The sequence below is a fragment of the Phaethon aethereus genome, assembly GCF_964289735.1.
Source record: "Phaethon aethereus genome assembly, chromosome: 4".
Lineage (NCBI taxonomy): Eukaryota > Metazoa > Chordata > Aves > Phaethontiformes > Phaethontidae > Phaethon > Phaethon aethereus.
In genome coordinates, this window is record NC_138578.1 from 78,721,788 (window position 1) to 78,744,309 (window position 22,522).

A 22,522-nucleotide genomic window follows, 5' to 3' on the forward strand; every position below is an offset into this window, starting at 1 on the left:
TCACACTGCCTTCATTAGAGCTGCCTGGCCCAGCGGAGATGAGCTGCTGAGGAGCAAGAGGAATTTGTTTGCCCCCGAGGCAATGCTTTAAAGGAAAGGGCTGCACAGAGGGTGTGTAGGGTTGGTGTGAGGCCTTGACCCATGGGTGAGAGGCTGCGGGTTGATAGGAACGCTGCGTCTGGCACACGCCACGAGGCTCCGAGCAGCTGCCTGCAAGAGATAGTGTTTCATGGGCCTCATCCGAGGCATTTGCCCCATCGCTGCTCCTCCCCTCTCCGTGCTTCAGCTCAGCAGGTCCACAGAAGAAAGCAGTCCACGGCACTGAGCTTTCCCCCAGTCCTGGCATGGGCCACCACTTAATTCAGACCCTTTCAGGGGAAAAGAAGTAACTCATCAAAGTGTAATACTGAGGAGAATAAAATCTGTGCCTTTCAGAGAAGACAGCATTCTCTGCTATGTGACCGGGTCAGATCTTCAGCAAGCTTCACTGCTCCAGAAAGGCACGGCTTAGCATCTGTGTGCCCCTGATGTTTGCCTATCTAGTACTGGCCGTGTAGTTGAGCTTTGAGAGCCCCATCTTTTTCCAAGCCAAATAAACAGCAATTTGAAAACTAAATGGTATGTTAGATGGGAAGGGCTGCTTTTCCTAACTCTGGAGAGGGGGATGTTTATGTGGAAAAATGCTTTTTTAGAAGCATTGACATTATATTCCGGAGATGACAGATGGTTTAAAATCTGTATTGTGAGTTAGCCTACAGATTTATGGTAGGCTCATGATACAAAAAAGAACAGAAAGAGACATATAACATAACCACGCTAATTTCTAGGCTAAAAAAGATATGAAAAATGGACTGCATATGAACAAAGCAACTCAGCATTATTTTTGTATAAAACCACAAGGATCATGCTGCAAGTATTATTTTGGAGTTATTTTAACTGATGCTACATGAATCAACTTTTAGGAAACATAAACACATACAGGTATCCCAATTTAGAGCATAATCCTACACTCTGTGCATCTTAAAACTCAGTTCAGGTCATGAAAGTCTTTCATCATCAAACCATAAGTGCTACCACAGGCTGAGGAGATGGTGAGAAACACAAAAGCTCCTGTTTATCTATTCCTCACTGAAAGACAGCTGTAGACTTCTAGTGTTGTACTCATAGGACAGAAAACAAGAATAAAAAAATAAATGAAACTATAACTCATCCAAATCAATTGCAACATGGGATCTCAGAGTAACGGTATTTCAGCTTCCCAGGGACAGAATATTACCAGAAGTGCTTAACTAAATTCAAGGAATATTTTAGCTCACCAATATAATTTAAAAACCAAACCAAAAGACCTCTTTGGCCCAAATATTCAGCTAAAGCCATGAAAAGTGTTGACTTCCCATGGAATCACCGTCAGTCCTGGATTACCAATGGTTCAATCCACTGACACACATCAAGCAGTCCCAAGGCTGCTCTGAGTAGCACAGGGTCTCAGAGACCTCCACAAGCTCTTTGGAGGAGGACTGAAACCCTGGCTAGGTCTCTACACTAGCCAAGGAGAGCAGTTTGGTGTAAGAACAGGTATCAGGTACAGTCATGGCTAACTTGGTGAAAAACAGCCTACAGAGAAAATCTTACCACCGTCTGGACATTTCTATAAATATGCTAGTAAAGTAGCAATAAACAGCATAACTCCTTCCATCAGTAACTGATCTTAACTTTTTACATCTCTGAGGACTCTACAACATGAACCCAAAAAACTAGAAGATCAAACATTTGGAGGGACCAGCCACATAAAAAACAACTGGGACTCAACTCAGTCATAAACTCTATGTTCCAGAGCTGATATTTAACTCCTAGTTAAGCGAAAACCAACAAACAAACAAACAAACCCAACCTCACCTTTAAAACATCTCTTCTCATTTTGGTAACGCATTTCAAAGAAGGATTTCAAAGCATAGGATTAATATTAGTGACCTGAGTATTAAAGTCGATTGCACTTCCACTGATTTCTGATTACTTCTATTTCATTAGTGTTTTATGTCTATTTTAAATGATAAGGACAGTGAGACCCACTTGAAATTATACAGGAAGCTTGTGTCAGAAACATGGACAGTACCCAGATTTCAATTCCAGTTTTAAAGCAAGAGTGTAGGAAAACTAAGGAAAGATGATTCTACAGGTAATTTCAGAATATTCCAACCATCTTAATGCTTTTGTTAGGATGGGTATCAGAATGCCATGCGCTATATATAACAGCTGCAAGATTGCTGGGAGTTCACAGGCCATGCAAACCACATTTCTCTGTATGGCTCACAGACACAGATTGGTATTTCTTCTGGGTACTGTAACAACATTTTAGGGAGGGGTCTGGCACCTGTTTTTTTTTACTAGGACCTGCATAATTTTTTTTTAAAAGGAAGGAAACAAAAATAAGACACTGAAATACAGCTTGAAAAAGACAGACTTCTAGTCTTTTCTCATATGCATTTGACAAGGATTTCCATTGTGAATTTAATAGAGTTCTTTCCTCCAGGGTCTTTTCTCATTTCATTCATCCTTTTTAATCCCTCCATTTTATACGGCTAATAACAGCATCTTAATGAAATGCATGGTACAACTGAGATAAACAAGGAGGGAGAGATCTCCAGCTGGAGCTAAACCGATACAGACCAGCCTCCAGTCTAACCTAGACATAAAGAAGAGGAAATCAGAAGGAAGCAAGCCTCTGTACTGAAGCCACAGATCACTAATGAATAATCAGAGCTTCTGGCTACACCTCTGAATTCAGCTTCAACTAACAATAAAATTATTTGTCTCTAATTAAAATAAATTAGAAGGAAAATGACCACTTAGTGGATAATCCTAAATCACAGTGTTAGGACAAGTGATAAAAAACAGCAGGTAGGGGAGTCTAAATAACACTCTGAAGTTGTCCTGAAGAACATAGGGGACAGCCAACGCTTTGGCTTCTGTGCCAAGGAGCCTCATCACTAGGGCTCATTGGAGAGTAAGAGAACTTTCTCCAGCATTGACTCCAGAGGAGCCAGACTCAGACAGCACCTAAGGAGCAGCACCGGTCCCCTGCCAGTTGTAAATCTTCAGCCCATTTTTTCCCTGTATCAACAAACAGCATCTTGGATATTAAAAAGCCTATCAACATTAAACCAAACCATTGTAAATACCTTTCTTCCCCACACTCTTCCATCTGAGAAGAGAAAGAGTGTCACCTATGTGACATATCATTTAACATCATTTAGTGTGCTACTGGAAACTTAAAGAATGGTGAATGTAACATAAGAAATAGAAATGTGTCCTTGAGACTAGAATTACAGAGTAATTCAGGTAGAAGGAGATCTCTACAAGTCTTTAATCCAAAGCGGGACCAACTTTGAGTTTACATCAGGTTTTTCCAGGCCCTGTCCAGTCAAATTTTCAGTATCTCCATCTCCGTACCCCTGTTCCAGTGTTTGCTTACCCTTGCTTTGAAGAATTTTTTCTTTATATCTAAACAGAATTTCTTTTGCTGCAACTTGTGTCCATTGCCTCTTACCTTTTCACTGTGCGCCTCTACAAAAAGCCTGGCTCTATCTTCCCTGTAATAACACATCATGGTTTTTAAGACAGCAGTAAGATCTCCCCTTCACCATCTCTCATTCAGGCTGAACAAACTCAGCCCACTCACCTCTCCTGGTGCGCCATGTGCCTCAGTCCCTTTCCACCGGACTCACTGCATTTTGCCAGTGCCCTCCTTATACTAGGGAGACTCAAATGGGACATGCTACTCCAGCCAGACAGTCTCACACTTGCCAGATAGAGGGGAACAATCACTTTCCCCAACCTGCTGGCTAACCCTCTTGCTAAACCAATCCTGTATCACGATCTGGAGAATAGCATTGCACCCTTCCCATCATCAGAGGTGCAGAAGAGCCGGGGACCTACTCCCCCTTTTCCTTGCTGTTTGGAGAACCTTCTTGCTCAGCCACACCACACCCTTTCCTTTGCAAGTGCTGCCTTCCCCAAGCAGCTAAGCTGGGGTCTTGGTATGACAATAATAGATGTCATACTACAGTAGGACTCTGAAAATGCTCCTTTTAGCCTACTCCAGATGAGCTGTGGCAGTAGTACACATCTCACTTAGCTACCTGTAAAACAAAACTTGACTGCCAAGAGAAGTATGTGAAGAACAGTACCACATTGTCTTAACTGTGGGACTTAACATAGACCCACATAACATTTGTTGCCATTACCATAAGAGCTTTAAAAAAAGGGGTGAAGGAGATTATATGAATATTTACAAACACTTATTGCTTTGATTCTCTTGCTTAGCTGTTTCTGGTAAGCGAGAAGAACAGTTAGATTTCCCTTATCTCTACAGCCACATATTTACCGTGTAAGCCCTTGCGTCCTTAACTGTGCAGTGTCACTGCAAAATGTAATGGTTTTATGGTAATGCTATTTTATGATCTATTTTTACATAAAGCCACTAGTAGGGAGGTCATTATCAGCTTACTTCTACGCCAAACACCATAGCTCACGGTACGTATCTGGAGATAACGCAACACGTCCTTTCTTTTGCTGGAGCTGGGAAGCTCACAGAGAAAGTACATTACCCATACACATGATTAATAGTCATGCTATGATCATTTTTAAAAGGACCAGAAGCTGCAATGTCCAGCAAAGCCTTGATTGAGCTAAAACTTGCTTAAAGGGCTTCCTTAAATGACAGTATCCACCACAGTGCCTAAATTCACCCTTTGGCAGCTGGAGAATTGTATTTTGAGGTTAAATGAATAAAGATTAAGTCTCTACACTAGCCAAGGACAGCAGTTTGGTGCCTTCTTATACCTACAAGTGCCTCTTCTTATACCTATAAGAAGAGTTATATTCAACACTTTCGAAGGGTTCATCTATGTTAGTAACAGGACAGATATACACCCCAGGATTCAGGAAGCTTTAATTTCTCTGACCTGGTAATTCTAAGAGGCTTTTCAGGACTATAACAGAGTTCATAGCAGGACCCTAAGCACAGAAATATCAGCATCTCTGTAAGCCTTACCATGCTCAGTGTTCTCCAAGCCTTTGGGAAGTTAAGTTCTCGTATCCATTTTACAGATTGGTTTCTCATAGGCCCAGCTGAGTAAGACCCCGGTTGAACATTCATCATGCAGTGTTGACATGCAAAAGCTGCATCTGTTGTGCCTTTAACTTGCTTGGGTTGGGCAGGTTATTATCACTGTTTCTGCCTTGGAGCATACCAGCACATAGTGTGGGTGTACTAATATACTCTCAGCAGGAGATGCAGTTGCATAGCCTCTAACATTCATGCCATTCCCTCAGTGACACTTTCGTGTTGCCCCGAACCACAGCCCGAGTCAAAAATTTCTGGCTTGCAATTCACTTTGCAGGTGTGTGTGACAGATATAACTCATGCAGTTGCGCAGGATTCTAAAATAACTTTGTTCTTTGCTCAGAGTCTATATGTACAAATGTACACATCAAGACAGAAATACTGGAATTTAGACACATTTCCTCAGCGTCCCTTGCATTTTAAGAAACGTCCCAGAGTTTCTCTTTTGAGCTTTGGAATCTCTTGACATCTGTTTAACTTTCCTACATCACAATTCATTCACACAACTGCCTATTCTTCTGCTACAAAAAGACAATTCCTTCCCTGCTCCTCCCAAATAATTTTTCTCATTACGTATCTCCAGGTTTTGTATTTATTGACCAACATCTGATTTCTTTGTTTAATTTCTGGTGTTTTCCTATCTTACCAGAGCTTCTCCCTGAAGCTTAACAGGTTGAACACTTTCCTGTTACATCAAGGACTCTACATTTCAGTCCCTGTAGTGTTTTAGTAAGTGAACTTTAAGTCTCTAACTTAAAGTGAAACTCTGACTTAAAAGATAAGCCAGAAGAAGGGGTTTCTTTTAGCTTCCACCAGTTGTCATAGTATTACTACTATTCATCTGCATTACAGTTTTTAACAACCAGCTATTGCTTAAAGTGTAGGATAGACTTAATAGCAAGGACAGGTATCTATTGAGGCATCACATGGTACAGCACTTCATACTGAGAGCTTCAAGACATCAACTGCAAATCATAGGTTTTGGATAGAGAGATTCCTACAGTAAAAATCTTTACAGAAGCCTGAGACAACAGGCAGTTTTCAGAGATGACGAATTGACAGGTTCCATTGACCGTGCTGGAAATTAAATGGTTTTCACCACTGGAAATCAGCAGCTTGGTCACAGCCCAAGTAGAGCCGATGCGAGATGTGAAAACAGAGGTTGCAATTTCCAGGCTATGCTTCTGTGGTAGCCTTTATCACCTCCATCATTACACTTAGATGATCTCGCTCTGTGAGCACTGCTTAGTACCACATTTGTTCATTTAATCTCATCAGATGATTTCTTGGAAGTGATTATAGGAACACTTCAGTCCAAAATAAATTCTCAGACTTAATAGTTTCTCAGAAAAGAGCACGCAGGTGAATCTTGCAGGTTCAGAGTACAAATCAAAGGATCTGATGCACAGAGAGATATATATATATGCGCGTATATTATACAAGTCAGGATTTTAAATCCAGTCTCACAAAGGTGAAGGGGTTTGACTCAGGGTTTTTTAATGCCTCCAGACAGCAGTATTGCTACCCAGATATTCATTCTGACAGAAGATGTCACGTTCCCATTTGCATTCAATTTTGATCTCTCCCAGACTTATACCTATCTGAATTTCAGGCTTTGGCTGAGACCATTAGAGAGTAAAAGGGATAAGCCATACCAGTCTCTTCTATTCTGCATTTCCCCAAACACAAACGTGTTCAGATCAAAGCTTGTGACAAAGGCATAGCTCCATTCTTACACCATAAGGAATACCTCTTTGTTTCATGCTTGGATAAAAAGCCAGTGCATTTTACAATTCAGAACAGTAAAGGCTTTGCCTCTTCTCTTTCTTCTGGCTTAGTGACTTCACCTCTTTTCCCTTCTCACCTTCTCCTACATGCATATACCTTGCAGCTGGCAGCTACTCAAAATATAAAATGAAATATAAACTGAGGCTTAAGACCCAGATGGAGACTTCGCAGAAATAACTTTAGAGGAAAGCAAAGGGAAAGACAGCCAATGCTTCCAAGTCCATTACAGAGATTTCTAAGCAAGCATCTGCTTGAGAAGGCAGTTTGTACTTTTTGTGGGAACACCCACACTGCCTGCTATCTTATGTATGCTTTTCCATCACTTTTTATTCATTGTAATACTGCTGGCTTAAATGTCACAGGCTAGTGCTTGTTCTCCTTCCTAGGCAAGAAGACTCACACAGAAGGATGACAGTGTTGCAAGTGCCACTCTCCAGAAAGAAGGCGTTGCTATTTTGAAGTGAAATGGTTAATTGTTTCAAACACAACATGTAGCTATATAAAACATGCCTTGAGAACTCTGTCTTCACAGACTCCAGCCATTTACGGACTGATTGCCCAGAGTGAGGTTTCTTGGTTTCAAGAATATACATAAAACACAATAGTGTTTGAATAGGGATCTGATTTGTTACAGCCAAGTATCTGCAAACCTCAGCAGAATAATAATTGAAAAAGAATGCTGAGCTATTCCAGTGGCTGTATAGCACATCTGAGTGCAAACACCTCAGGACACACTATAGCAAAGAGAGGAAAAATATCTAACCTACAAGTAAATCCTAGAGAGAGAAGGGGAGCGGGGAGGAGAGAGAAAGAGAGAGATTTTACAGAGTGGGTTTACATGAGATTAACTATGAATCACACACAAACCACAAGGAAAGCAGACTGGTTCAGTTTCCAGCACCATGCAAAATCTGGCATAGTATTTATGTACTTCAAATGCACGTCCTGCCTCATGGGCAGCAGGCAAGATCTTTCGCTCTGGCTGTATGCAGTCTCTTAACCAGCTCTGCTCATTCTGCAGTGATCTAGGAATAATCTGTAGAAATATGCATAGGGTCTGTATCATCAGTCATGTATGTCACATCCCCCGGGGCCCTGGAAATGTCTGTCAGAGAGCCCTTGGGACTCGCAGTTCTGGAAAGCCTGCAAAGCAGCACTGAAAGGGATTTAAGACAGCCAGGATCAGGGCTGCAAGCTAAGAGCTAATGGCAGCAGGCCATGGTTAGCTAGCATGCTGCAATGTGCAGCACCCTCTGTAACAGATCTTCACCTAAGGGTATGGGGATGAAGCATGAGAGATGACAGAGTTTCTCCCTGTCTGACATGAGTAAAGTAGCTTTTAAAATATATGTGCTTGGGTGGTCTGCAATAAGGCATTAGGATTCTTTAGATTGAATTTAAAGAGATGGTGGTCATGCTCTTCATGGTCAGCATTCAATGGGTATTCATGCTTACTAGAGAGAAGCTCAACAGTGAAACTCAGAGAGCTCCAAATCTGAGGTCAGAGAGATCTTGATTACAGGCTTTGGGATGGCCCATTCGATGGCTTTGGTTGCTGAAGTGCAGGTGAAGCCACATGTCAATCTAGTGATGAAGTTCCCAATACCGAAATGAAAGAAAGGATAAAATAACTGTCCTGACAGAATCACGTCTTTGGGAGCCCTCTATCCTCAATCTGTCACCGCTCAAGCTTAACTTGAGGCTCATAAGGATCAGAAGTCCTCTGTTATCTTGAACTGGCCAATTTCTGTCGTATAATATTCAATTTTCTAGGATCTACCTGGCACCCGCTACAAGGCCCTCACCATTCTGAGCTACAAACACAAATGTGGGATTCTGACCTGGGTAGATTTACACCACTCACTGACATCAGCAGAGCTGCAGCGGTTAACACAACTTGAAGCCCTGGTAGTGCCTTAGTGATGAGAAAATGATTGAGGTTTGCATTGAATCAGCATTTTACAGCTATTTATTCCCTGTCTGCAGAACATCCACCCTTTATCCATCAGGTTTACCACAAGCCTGGACGGGAAATTTTTGTGGCAGTTCTTGTTAAAATTTGGCAATGCACCACTTAGCCTACTTCCACTGACAAAACAGAAGTTGCAATTATTCCAGATATGAACTGTCTTTTTTTCCCCTCATATACTGTGGGTTTTTTGTTAGAAGGTTACATTGAGAACTTTTCTATTAAATTCCAACTTTTCTGTTTGGATGATCACTTTTCATTTCACAAGGATTCTGTAACTCTGATCATATGCCTATAAGGCTTTTTTGAGCATATAAAATGATACACTTACTTGATTGCTAGATTAGAGGAAAGGAGTTGGTGCAATTCATATCGGACCTAAGAATCTCCAAATCTTCTAAGTAAATGGGTGGTTAGTCAGTTATCTCTAAGTGTTCAGGTGCTAGGCCATCATTACAGATTGCCATCTAATAGTCAGCTGTTGTACCACGTACAAGGATCTCAAAATGCTATCCAAATATTGATGAAACAAGCTGTTTCTAGTGCTGTGAGATGGGAGACTACTAGCATAGACAGAGGTATAGGCAGTAATGCACAGAGATTTGTGTAGACCTGTTCAAGATTACCATGGTAGTCTGTGTTACAGATATATGATGCTTATAGCTATATAAATCTACAGATATTGATACATCTGTAAGAGAGAGATGATATCCTGAGAAAGAGTCATTAGATCACAGTTTCTCCCTAAATCATTAGTCAGCAAGGGATTGGTTTGACTGATTGCAGTCTGACAGCTATGAAAAGAGGTTAGCACAATATAACAAACACAAGAAAATTCCGACAACATTTAAGCAGGAAACTATTTACTCTTATTTCATTGTCTGTGTTTTTACGGTATCTGTTTTAAATAACAGCTTCCTCACTGCATCTGATCCTACAAGAAAGACCCTTTCTGTATATAGGACAGAGAGTGTGTTGCCATGGAAATTATTATGATCTACTTAAATTCAACAAATCCAGCCTTATGGGTATATTCCCCTAAGTATCTCAATTTAATTATTGATGTTATTTCTAAATAGCAACATCTTTCTCCTTTGACCTAAATCCTTATAAGCAGAGTGAAAACAATAAACCTTGAAAGTGGGATCCTTTGTTCAGCTGCAAAACAGGTGCAATTAAGCCACAGGAGATGCAAAGAGCCTCCAAGCTGCCCTGCCAATGTGCTTCAACTCAGACCTAGGTGGACCATCTGGAAGCAAGAAAGTCTCATTTGGTGTCTGTGTCCGTTATGTCCCTGGCCTCTCTGCTGTGATTTCCAGCAAAAATACCATCTAGGATAGTGGGGTTTTTTTGCACAGGGACTTGTTCAGTGGAATCTAAACACTGACCATCAATTAATTTCCATATAGCCACCAGTCTTGTACTCATTCTCCAGCTGTGCAAGCCCAGTGAAACCACTCAATCTTTTCCCATGAAATATATCACTGAACTCAAAGCCTTTTAGCCTCATGGCAGCTCCAGCATCCATATTCTCCTTCAAGTGTCACCATGAATTCTGCAGGTAGATTTTAGGAGCCAGATGGTGTTCAGGCGCATCTAACACTGGGGATAGTTTCTTGTGGGTTACATAATAAGGGTAGCTCATACATCTAAGTTTAGACATGCATAGAAACATGTCCTCCCAAGTCCCCAGCAGAAGAGGCAGCAGGACAAGCAGAACCCTTCCATGAGCAGGATGAGGCCCAAGGGCCTCAAACTGCTTGCCTGTGAAAGGTCCCAAGGCAGAGCACAACCCAGAGCAGCCCTGTGGGAACTGCCCAAGGCAGAACAGCGACCTTATCACTACAGCTGTTTAACGTGACCTGTAGCCTGGGTAAGCTGCTCTCCCCACATGCCCACAGCAAGTGCTAGGGCATTTGTGCCAAAGACATCAAGACAAAGGTAGCCATGAAATGTTGTGATGACAGGAGAAGGTCATCTTCCTGTGATTGCTCTGCTCTTAATCTTGACCAGGTGCTTCCCATCTATCCTCCCTAGAAGGGTATTCCTCCTGAAATGCCATCTAACAGTCCTGGTTTCACTCCTCCAGGGGTGCTTCTTAGGGACTGACAGTCAGGATAGCTCTGCCACAAAAGAGGCCGTCTACACAAAACATCCCAGAGCACCCCTGAACTTCTGACCACTAGCTTGGAAATTTCATCTCAAAATTCACATTTACACTACCCATCCAACTGTACTCCAGAGAGTGTGCCTCATGCCCACATCAGGGTCTATCACATGTAAAGCAGAACTGATAGCTTAGATGAACAGAAGTTATCACTAAGCCTATTTTACAGGTACCAAATTAAGAAAGAATAAATAACTTCCCTTCTTCCCACAGGAAGTCTGCAGCACCGCTGAATCCAGGCTCTCAGTATTCTCACACAAAATCTGCAGCACAAGTCCTTCCCTCCTCCCTCATACAAGGATGGTTATTGGTCATAAGTCTCCCTCCAAAACATGAGGCAAGAAATGTCTGTCAGGTTTTGGCTTTCCTGTAAAAACCCTTCTTTACAGACTGGAAACAAGAAATAGAATAAATGAGCTCAACTGAGCTGAATGAAACGAAGCAACAGCGTGAACTCAACAGAAGTGCTTCTTGAGCAGAAGCTGCAACTGTTTGTTGATGCAGATACCATTGAATTGCCCAGTAGACTCAAAGGCAGGCTATACACATTGCCCTGGCATCCCTGGGACCCATCCAAAAAGGCACAAAATTCCAGACGTGAGGAGCATTCTTTCTAGCTCCTCACAAATAGGTTCTTCAATACTGGTTTTGTTGTCCTGTAAAATTTGCCATTTTGGAAAGTAAAAGATTACCGCTGGCTCCATGAGAGAGAAGGGGAAAGACGGACTGCAGCTTTATTGACCAGTTGATTGACTCCTTCTTTGGAATTGGTTGGTTGTTTATTTATTAGCAATCAGTGCATTAGCAGTAACGGACACACCAAGCAGGCAGGGAGCATTTGAAGAAATAAAATCTTTACTAGGGATGACACCTGGTCAGTGCCCCCAGCTGTCCCCCTGTTGCTCTCAAGAGTCAATCTCCAACTCAACCCCTAATCCCCTGCCTCCATATACACGTGTGTCCCTTCTGAAACATAATCCTTACTCTTCATTTCTACTTGGTGTACAACCGACTTCTCTCCTTCTTCAGTACCATCCTCACCCTTCTTCTGGCTATGTGGCAGATTTTACCAGCCTGCAGGTTGCTGCTTTACCACCCATATCAAATAAAAATCCATTGTCCTCCCTCTCTGGATCCTGCCAAATGTGTCTACAAGAAACAAAAAGCAGCGTACCCCACTAAGGAGATACGCTGTTCGTATCAAAAGATGGAGTGGTTCTGCATATGAAGCTTGGGAAAGTACCACCCATGCTTCTAATTCTGGCATGCTGCCGCAGGTCTGGAGTGCCTTCCTGGGTCCTGCCTGCAGAATGAGCAGGCATGTCCTGTTCTCTCAGTCTTTCTCTTCAGAAAGACACAAGTCATGGAAAGATAAAGTACAGTTTTCCTTTTTGTCGCTTCTTCTAGTTCGTTCTCACCACTCCGCTCACCATCTGTTTTGCCTGTATTTCATCAGTTTAAATTAGGAGCTCCTCAGAGCACGAATCTTGTCATGGAATCTACATGCATATGAAATGCCAAAACAGAACACGAACACTGTACCAGTAATAGTGTCACAAAGAAATTACCAAGGAGCACAGGATCAGTCTCATAAATGATTAACCTAGAAGGCAGTTGCATTTATTTATACATTATTTATTTTTATATTACTACAGAACTTAGGAGAACCAACTAGAGACAGAACCCCATTGTCTCGGGTGCTGTAAAATCCAAAATACTAAATAAGAATTCCTGCCCAAAAGAGCTTACAATCTAAACAGCATATGAGTGATAACAAAAGTATGTGACACCTTCCTCTGCAAAAAGCAGCATGTGATTAACTTCAACAACACACGTGATTTAAGTGAGATTTTGCCATATAAGTGTTTTCCTTGCAAAGAGCCTGACTACATGGATGTATCCCTCCGTTGAGTCATTTCATCTCCAAAGACCTACCTGAAATCTGCTGAGTGACCCTTATCAAGTCAAGTGGACAAGTCAACAAAAGGAAATCTAGACTCAGATCCTAGCTGCCTAATGAGGACATTGAAGAAATTTTGGCATATAAAGGTTCTACAGCAACCCTAACTGGCCAATACTTCTGCAGCACTCAAGTCTTCACCTATCTTTATGATTAGCCTGAAAGTTCCCAAGATACCACCTCTGTCTGCTGAAAGCATGGAAGCAGAAAGGCAAATGCAGTACTTAGTACTTCAAAGCGACTGCTCAAGAAGTAGTAGGCATGATTATATGCCCTTTGTCCTCCCTGTACCAAGCATTTCCTCTTGACCAGACAGCTCTCTATGCAACACATTACCTTTAATGGAAGCCCCTTAGAGATGTCTGTCTACCCCTGTTAACTGCAATAAGAGCACAGAAGAGTGTTTCTCAACCTTTCCTATTCACTGGACCGCCTGACCCTTTGAAAGACGCATACAGTTCATTTTATATCCCACTGTTGCTTAAGGATGTACGACAAATAAGAAGTCACATGGAATTGGTAAAATGTTGAAATGTTAGTATTTTACAAAACTGTAATTCAGTAGCTATAATTACAAAACTTCTAACTAAAAAATGTAGTAAAAATGGTATGACCTGATTAATCAGCTAGTATATAACTGACAAAACTGCCTGTATGAGAGTTTCTGTTTTAGAGCTGAAATGTTTTCATGGACTGCCTGGTGTTTTGTGGACTGCCAGCCATCTGTGGACCACAGGTTGAGTAATTTGGCTCTAGATCTCCCTGCTGGGACTAAGTAACCAATTTTAGCTAGTGTAATGCCTGACTTAGTAGCCTGAATTAGGCAGTCTGGCTGTTGCATTCTGCTGTCTATGACACTGACAACAGCACTGGGGATCTGAAAGGGAATGGGTCATTATTCAGAATATTTAAGCCTTTGGTTGTTTGACTGCTTTAGGTAGCATCTATTTAAGTCTGTAGTTTTGTTCTACTCCTGCCCACAGCCATCACAAATCCACAAAACAAACCACAAACATAATTCCCAATTCCCTTGATCAGATCCTCTTTCCTTAATTTATTGATCAAGGACCCTGGAGGAAATATATTACCCATTACCACAGGTTTTCTGTGGAATATTGGACATATCACTTGATCTCCTTGTGCCTCAGCACCCTTACCAGTACAATGGCAGTAAAAATCATTCTGAGGACACAATACTTACTAAGTGCTTCAAAGTGCTTTAATACAGGGAAATGCAAAGGGTCCCACAAAGGCATAATACTGTATTAAAGCAGCTGCGAAGGCCAAGCCCCTTAGTTATATTCCACAACGTCTAGTTTGGTAAAACATCCTTCCTTACCAAACCAGTACCAGTAACATCGGTGATGTGCATGCAAGAAAACCTTCCCCATTGGGCTAAAAGCATTTCCAGCACATCTGTGCTTGTGCAGGAAAACCTGGGTCACGGACTGACAAAGCAGCAGGCAGCGTTATCCCCCGCAGCGTGATCAGCGCGGTCACATTTCACATGAAGGGCAAAGCAAATGTCGCACCTGCGCTGGATGCTCCTCTGTCAGTTACTGTCACCAACAGGTTCTGCCCCTCAGCAGAGCCGCAATGGCTGCAGCAGAGATGCACGTGGTGGATGCTGGGCTGAGGTAGAAGTCACAGAGACCGCCTGCTTGTCGCGTGAGGGAGAGCAGCAGTGCAGGACTGCGAGATCTGTTTCAGAGGGATTACACCACCTTATTGTATAGATAATGTTTCTTAGCAAATTCTGCATGTATTACAGGTGGTCTGCCTGACCCACTTCCCAGCTTCAGAGCATGTAAAAGAGTCTGCTGGAAAGTCATCCCACAGCCTTAGCAGAGAGCTCAAGCCACACCAGGTCCATTGCTGTATTTTCACATAATTTCGCATCACTGGTGTTGAGGCCTGTATAGAGCAATAAATGCCAGAATCCTTCACATCGCCTGCCAGCACCAAGTAAATAATGTAGACTGTGAAGAAGGACCTTCACATATGTGGTCTATATCAACTGAGAGGCTAATGCTGACGTATCAATAGCCAAAAGCACGGGGCTGTGCTATGCCTTCATGAGAACAGCTCTTGCCCACTTGAGCGATCCTGTCTCTGCCTGCCTCTGGTGAAGAGGACAGAAGTTATCCTTTTCTACCCTCATAAAATCTCTATTACATGGCTGCTTTTTTTTTTTTTCATTCATAAATATGTTCAGGCTTCCCATAAACATGAAAAACAGGAGGAAGAAGGATCTGCTAAGTTTCTCTAAAATAGAAATTCATTACTGATGTAATTAGTGTCTTTTGATTAAATCAATGTCTGACTGGATTCCTACCAGCTGAGGATGGGGGTAGCCAACCTCACCTACTGTTGCTAAAATGGCATCACAGTAACCAAGAAAGAGAAAGCAGGGAAATTGTGACAAGGAAGATGGGGATGGAGAGCACAATAACCCGCCCATAATCCAGAAGTTAAGGACATGTTAAACCACCTGGACACCCACAAGTCTATGGGACCTGATGGGATCCACCAGAGAGTACTGAGAGAGCTGGCGGAGGAGCTTGCCAAGCCACTCTCCATCATTTACCAGCAGTCCTGGTTAACAGGGGAGGTCCCAGAAGACTGGAGGCTTGCCAATGTGATGCCCGTATACAAGAAAGGCTGGAAGGAGGATCCCGGGAACTACAGGCCTGTCAGCCTGACCTCCGTACCGGGGAAGATCATGGAGCGGTTTGTCTTGAGGGTGCTCACAGGGCATATGAAGGACAACCGAGGGATCAGGCCCAGCCAACATGGGTTCATGAAAGGCAGGTCCTGCTTGACCAACCTGATTTCCTTCTATGACCAGGTGACCCACCTAGTGGATGAAGGAAAGACTGTGGACGTTGTCTACCTGGACTTTAGTAAAGCCTTTGACAGCGTCTCCCACAGCATTCTCCTGGAGAAACTGGCGGCTCGTGGCTTGGACGGGTTTACTCTTCGCTGGGTGAGGAACTGGCTGGACGGCCGAGCCCAGAGAGTTGTGGTGAATGGCGTTAAATCCGGCTGGCAGCCGGTCACAAGCGGTGTTCCCCAGGGCTCAGTTCTGGGGCCGGTCTTGTTCGATATCTTTATTGATGATTTGGATGAGGGGATCGAGTGCTCCCTCAGTAAGTTTGCAGATGACACCAAGTTGGGTGGAAGTGTTGATCTGCTGGAGGGCAGGAGGGCTCTGCAGAGGGATCCGGACAGGCTGGATTGATGGGCAGAGGCCAACTGTATAAGGTTTAATAAGGCCAAGTGCAGGATCCTGCACTTTCGGCCGCAACAACCCCATGCAATGCTACAAGCTTGGGGAGGACTGGCTGGAGAGCTGCCCGGCAGAAAAGGACCTGGGGGTGCTGGTTGACAGCCGGCTGAATATGAGCCGGCAGTGTGCCCAGGTGGCCAAGAAGGCCAACAGCGTCCTGGCCTGTATCAGCACTAGTGTGGCCAGCAGGAGTAGGGAAGTGATTGTGCCCCTGTACTCGGCACTGGTGAGCCCGCACCTTGAATCCTGTGTTCAGTGTTGGGCCCCTCACTACAAGAAGGACATTGAGTTGCTGGAGCATGTCCAAAGAAAGGCAACGAAGCTGGTGAGGGGTCTGGAGCACAAGTCTTATGGGGAGCGACTGAGGGAACTGGGGTTGTTCAGCCTGGAGAAGAGGAGGCTGAGAGGAGACCTTATCGCTCTCTACAACTACCTGCAAGGGGGTTGTGGCAACAAGTGTGTTGGTCTCTTCTCCCAAGTAACCAGCGATAGGACGAGAGGAAATGGCCTCAAGTTGTGCCAGGGGAGGTTTAGGTTGGATATTAGGAAAAGTTTCTGCACCGAGAGGGTGGTCAGGCATTGGAACAGGCTGCCCAGGGAGGTGGTGGAGTCACCATCTCTGAAGTGTTCAAAAAACGTGTGGATGTGGTGCTTCAGGACATGGTTTAGGGAACATGGTGGCGCTGGATTAATAGTTGGACTTGATGATCTTGAAGGTCCTTTCCAACCTTAGTGATTCTGTGATTCTGTGAAGGAATGAAATTTCACCCATCAGTTTAAAGAATTCTTTGGTTCCTCTTTGGTTTTGTTCAGACCTACGTACTTCCAGTGACAGCCTGAAGAAAGGATGCCTCTGATAAATCCCCAAATCCCCGTTACTTCCACACAGGGCTGGCGATTCCCTGAGAACATTATCTGAGGCTGACACCCTATTTCACATCAAACTGTAAGAGATCAGACAGGCCATTACTGATATTTTGATTTAAAAGAAAACAAATACAGGAAAAAAAGCGTAATTAAGGCTGTGGTTTATCACCATGAATGACATATTTAACCATTTTATAATAATGTGTAATGCATTTCTAACATCCTCACAGCAGGAATCCAAATACCTAAGTCACACAGTATCATCCCAACTGTTGACAACCTGTCTGATCCAGCCTCATTTTTACTGACATCTCCTTCCTCCACCACGTGTTCCAGATTGAAAGGCTTTCAACAGGCAGTGTGATGTGCCCAACTTTCAGAATTGGAGCCAAAACCTGTACTTCTGTTATGCATGATCCCAAGTACAAAAAGTAAGTTCCATGTTTCTGGGAAAAGAATAGGATTTCCATGCAAATACAACAGGCTGCATTTATATATACGCCTTCTGACTTCAAAATGCTTTAAGACAACAGCCAAAAGGTATAGCAGACCAGTAACCACCCAGGATTGCCAGTACTGCGCACTGTAGCCAAACTGGACTGAAATAATGAAAACGATCCCAAGTCCTTCTGCTAGAGTGGCCTCTACCACTTGAAGCAAAAAAGAATCTCCTTTGAAATTAACAGCAATAAACTGTAGATGGTACGACATGCCACTGATCCCTTCTGGTCTGTCTCAGGGAACATAAATTCAGCATAGTTCATTACACTTCACAGATGAGAAAACCGAAATACAGATGTTCCAGGATGCCCTTTCAGATGTACTCAGAGATGATGCATTAAAAAAAGGGTTTGTAATTAACCCATTAAAAATGATCCTATCCCATTCCAGTTATTGAAAGAGACAAAGCAACAAGTAACTCCAAGATGCAACAACTGCAACTACAGTGATCCCAGACATCCCTTGGTGGAAAAGTTACCTGTAATCTGCCACCATGAGAAGAAGATCCTGATTTTGTTCTCATTGTGGTGAGCAAAAAAAAACTACCTGGACCGCAGGAGGATGAGAATTGAGCTCTTAAAGGAAAAGGTATCCAAGGACAGGATTTTTGGTTTGTTTTGTGTTAGTACAGTACCAAATGCAGATCCTGACAATAATAAAGTCTTTGACTTTAACACAGAGCTATGGCAGTATAAGATGCTGCTCTGAAGTTTTTATCATTTCTCTTCTGGAGGTTACCAGCACACAGCTCTGCAGGCAGAACAGAACAAGCCAGCACTCCAGACCAGTGTTAACACAAAGTCCAAATATCAAAGTTGAAATGATGTACGAGATGGTTTGCAGCAAGCTGCCTGACTTCTCATTGAAGTGGGTGAGAAATGCTCACGCTCTTCTTCAGCAACATTTTGGAAATAGAAATTGCCAGGACACAGACAGTGACAACCAAATCAGGGATAACGGAAGCAACAAAGCATCCAAGAGCCAAGGCAAAGGTTTACTTTTGGTTTTAGTCTCCTTTCTCTTAGCTGAGTCATATCAGACATAATGCCCACAGACATCAGCAGAGGTTGTAAGAGCACAAAGCAATGTACATCTTTGTATTTTATGTTAATACAGTTCTGTAATTTTATCGCATGAAAATTTTACCATGTCACAGTGTGACTAAACCACATCACTTTCCTCATAATCCTTACCAGCTAGTAAGATTTGAGGAAAAAAACAACTAAATAGGCACGAGCAGAGAAAAAAAAAGCCCTACCAGGTGGCCATTCTACTTAGAGCACAGCTATCTGTACTGATGGATCAACTAGTGATTCACAAAGAGATGGGGAAACCAGATTAGACTGATTCAATCTTTGTCATGATCCTAATCTGAAGACAACTGTACACCGAGGAGTCAGTGATCCACCTTACAGTTATCCTGAATGGGTGCAGGCCTGTGCTGTGCTGCATGTGTATCTTGGCCTTCTGGACTGTGTTGTGTGGCACATACCCCTTGGATGTAGGACCAACTCAGCTGGTTAACTGTCACAGGAACCTGTAGGAAGCTCAGTGGTCACCAGCAATTAAACCACCTGCCTGTCCTTGTTTGTCTTCATCTTTTAGGCAACAAGTTCTCTTGTGAAAATCCTTTTCATTTGACAGTAGAAATTATGAGTAGAATTTGGGTTTTTTTAAATTTTTTAAAGAAAATCCTATAAGGGTCTCAAAAGACCAAAATGTAAGGTAACATTTCCACAGACAAATCTGCACAGCATGTTGCACCCAGGCTGGAGGGCTGATCCACCTTGCGCAGCTCAGGGTTCCCAGCATCTGAAGTGATGTAAGATTATTTATATTCACCTCTTTTTCTTTATAATGTAAGTTCTAATGGCATTTTAAGCAACACTGTACAGAGTCTGAGTTTCTTGCTGGGATCATAACAAACCAGCACCTCCTGGTGCAAAACTTTGTTGTAGTTTAACCTGTCAGGTAGCTAAAACAACCACAAAGCCATTCACTCAACCTCCTCGCCCCAGTGGCATGGGAGAGAGAATCGGGGCGGGGAGGGGAAGGTAGAACTCATGGGTTGAGATAAAGACAGTCTAATAAGACAGGGAAAAATAATAATAATTTAATAATAATAATAATGATAAAAGAATATACAAAACAAGTGATGCACAGCACAATTTCTCACCAAGGGCTCACCGATGCCCAGTTAGTTCTGGAGCCACGGCCCCTCCCCAGCCAACTCCCGTGGTTTATATACTGAACATGGCGTCGTATGGTATGGAATATTCTTTTGGACAGTTTGGGTCAGCTGTCCTGGCTGTCTCCCCTCCCAGCTTCCCGCGCACTCCCTGCCTTCTCGCTGGCAGGCCAACAGGAGAAGCTGGAGAGGCCCCAACTGCTTAGCAACAACTGAAAACATCAGTACATTATCAACATTCACCCCAAATCCAAAACACAGCCCTATACCAGCTACTAGGAAGAAAATTAACTCTATCCCAGCCAAAATCAAGACACATTCTTAAAGGATGGATATATACTAAGTAGCAGTGCAAAAAAAAGTGGTGATCAATCTTGGCTTGCTCTCGGTTTCCTTGCAAAATTATTAGTATTTACACTGCATATTCAAATGATTATTTTCTATTGAAATTCTAGTATAACAAATAATGGTATCACCCTCTACACAGATAATTTCACACTGTGACATAGTATTCAGAGAAAGCTGAAGAGAATGGGAAGGTTTGCATGTTCTGCTAATTACCTGACTGCAGATGTCAACTACTTTATGTCCTGCCCCTACTACATTTTTACCCAGTCCATGTGTCTTAGATGAAGTCATCTGTGTATATGTGCGTGTGCCGAGGCAAGTCAGTTAAACTCCCACCTCTAGACATTCTTTGTTCTTGAGGATTAGCTAGATTACATGATGACAGGTATTTTCAAAGCAGAAATTAGTCTAGTAGTGAGGAAAGAAAAGCAGCTTTGGACAATACACACTACATCTCATATTGCTGTCAGAGATACCTGTAGTTATACTGTTCAAATTAAATCACTTAAATATTTAACACACTTTCCCAGAGTCAAGTGCAAACCCAGTAATGGCTAGCAAAAGCTTTAGCAGAATCCAGATGATACACCTTGAGAGGCTAAATTCAATTCTGGAACCCCCAAAAATCTTCATATCTGACAGCCACCAAGTATCTTAGAGATACAAAGAGATAGCTAAGATCCAGAGAAGTTTTCCTTTTGATGTTTCCTCTTATATGGCAAAAGAAGAGACCTTGAAAATGGCTTTCTGGAACTATGCTGATGGTGCAACATCATGGCATGTTTGTTTCAGACAAAGACAGTGACAGGCCCTTGCAGACCCTCTACAGTAACTTAAGAGTAGAACAGATGTTCTCCTGAGTCTGCAGCTGTATGTACTAGACAGGGAAAACTGGCAAATGATTCACCTGATTCAGTATACTAACCTTGACCAGCCACTTTTCCAGAAGGCAGACAGATCAGCCATCCTGCTGCCCCACCTTAAGCATAAACTCTCCCCCAGGCATTTTCCTAGTGGCATCAAAAAATGCCCTTTTCTCACTGAATCTCTTCTCAGGTGGAGCAGATGATCACATACCTCGAGCTTACTCCATTTCCCCCTGTTACCTGGGAAGCATTTCCAGGGAATTTCTACATGTATTCCCACGTATAGCACTTCCAGCTACGGAAAAGCTGTAGGACAAGTGCAAAGAGCCACAGGCTTCTCCTCCTAGGCTGACAGGTTAAAGGGAAATCGAGAATGCCTTTTGAGCGGGCGGGTGGCGAGTTGCAAGGAGGAAAGAAATATTTGATAATTCTTTTACGAAAAAGAGAATAAAGCGGCAGTAGCGGCCGCCTCTCCCAGCGCCCCCTCGCGAGCCCCAGCCGGCCGCGCCGAGCCCCGCTAACAAAGCGCCGCTGCCCAAATCCACGTCCATTTTCCCACCCGCTTGATGCTCGATTCCCCCCTTCTTGACCCCGAGCTGGTTCATCGCCGAGCGCGGCGCGATGCCAACCGGGCTCCTGCTCCCCTGTCACCTTGCGCCGTACGGCACAGCAGCATTTTGTCCTCCACCCCTCGGTAGTTTTCCCACGCTAGAAGATAGCGTTTGACCCACCTATTTTCTCCCTCACCCATCAAGCAGCCGAGCGCCCCATCCCTAACAACAACCTGCTAAATTTAGCCGAGTCGCCGCCACCGCCTATTCACAGCGGAGGCGAGGGGAACAGGCGGCAGGCACGGCGCGGAGACGGCGCACACACACACACAGACACGCACGGACATGCAGACACACGCCTGCACACGCCGGGCACAGGCGTGCAGGTGCCGGCCGGCCAGGTACTCACACCACTAGCCTGGAGATGATCCATGAGACCATGGCGCTGCGTGCCGCAGGGCTGGCTCTCCCGGTAAGGGAGGGCTCGCCCCGTCTCCTCGCCCGCCGCCGGCCGCCGCCCGAGTGAGCGGGGCGGGCGGCTCGGCCATCCGGCCCCGCAGCCTCAGCGCAGCCTCACTGGCGGCGCCGCCGGCAGCCAACGCGCAGCCGGGCTCGGCCGCGGAGATTGGGCAGGGCCCGCGGCCGCCCCCCGCCGTGCTCGGCGCTGCGGGAGGAGGAGTAGGAGGAGGAAGAGCCCCCCGCCGCTCCCTGCTCCTGCCGGCCTCCCCAGCGGGAGGACCCCGGGCGCACGGGGAGTTTTCGGGTGCGGACGGAGGGCTGGGAGGGGGCGGTGGCCGCGCCAGCCGGGCGCAGGGGGCCCTTCCCCACGCTGCGGCACCGGGCGGACACGCGTGAACCTCTGGGCCACCGCAGACGAGCAGGACTGGAAGCAAAATCCTATCG

General features: G+C 44.1%; 1 protein-coding gene across 1 annotated transcript in view; it reads right to left on the bottom strand.

Moving 5' to 3' along the window:
- Positions 1–22,298, bottom strand: part of REEP1 (receptor accessory protein 1) — a gene marked incomplete at its 3' end in the record, with an annotated part of 69,956 nt that extends 47,658 nt beyond the window's left edge. The window contains exon 1 of the mRNA XM_081999179.1: positions 22,029–22,298. Within this exon, the coding sequence (XP_081855305.1) occupies positions 22,029–22,060 (32 nt within the window). The 5' untranslated portion in view covers positions 22,061–22,298. The remainder of the gene's footprint in view (positions 1–22,028) is intronic.
- Between the last annotated feature and the right edge of the window lie 224 nt (positions 22,299–22,522).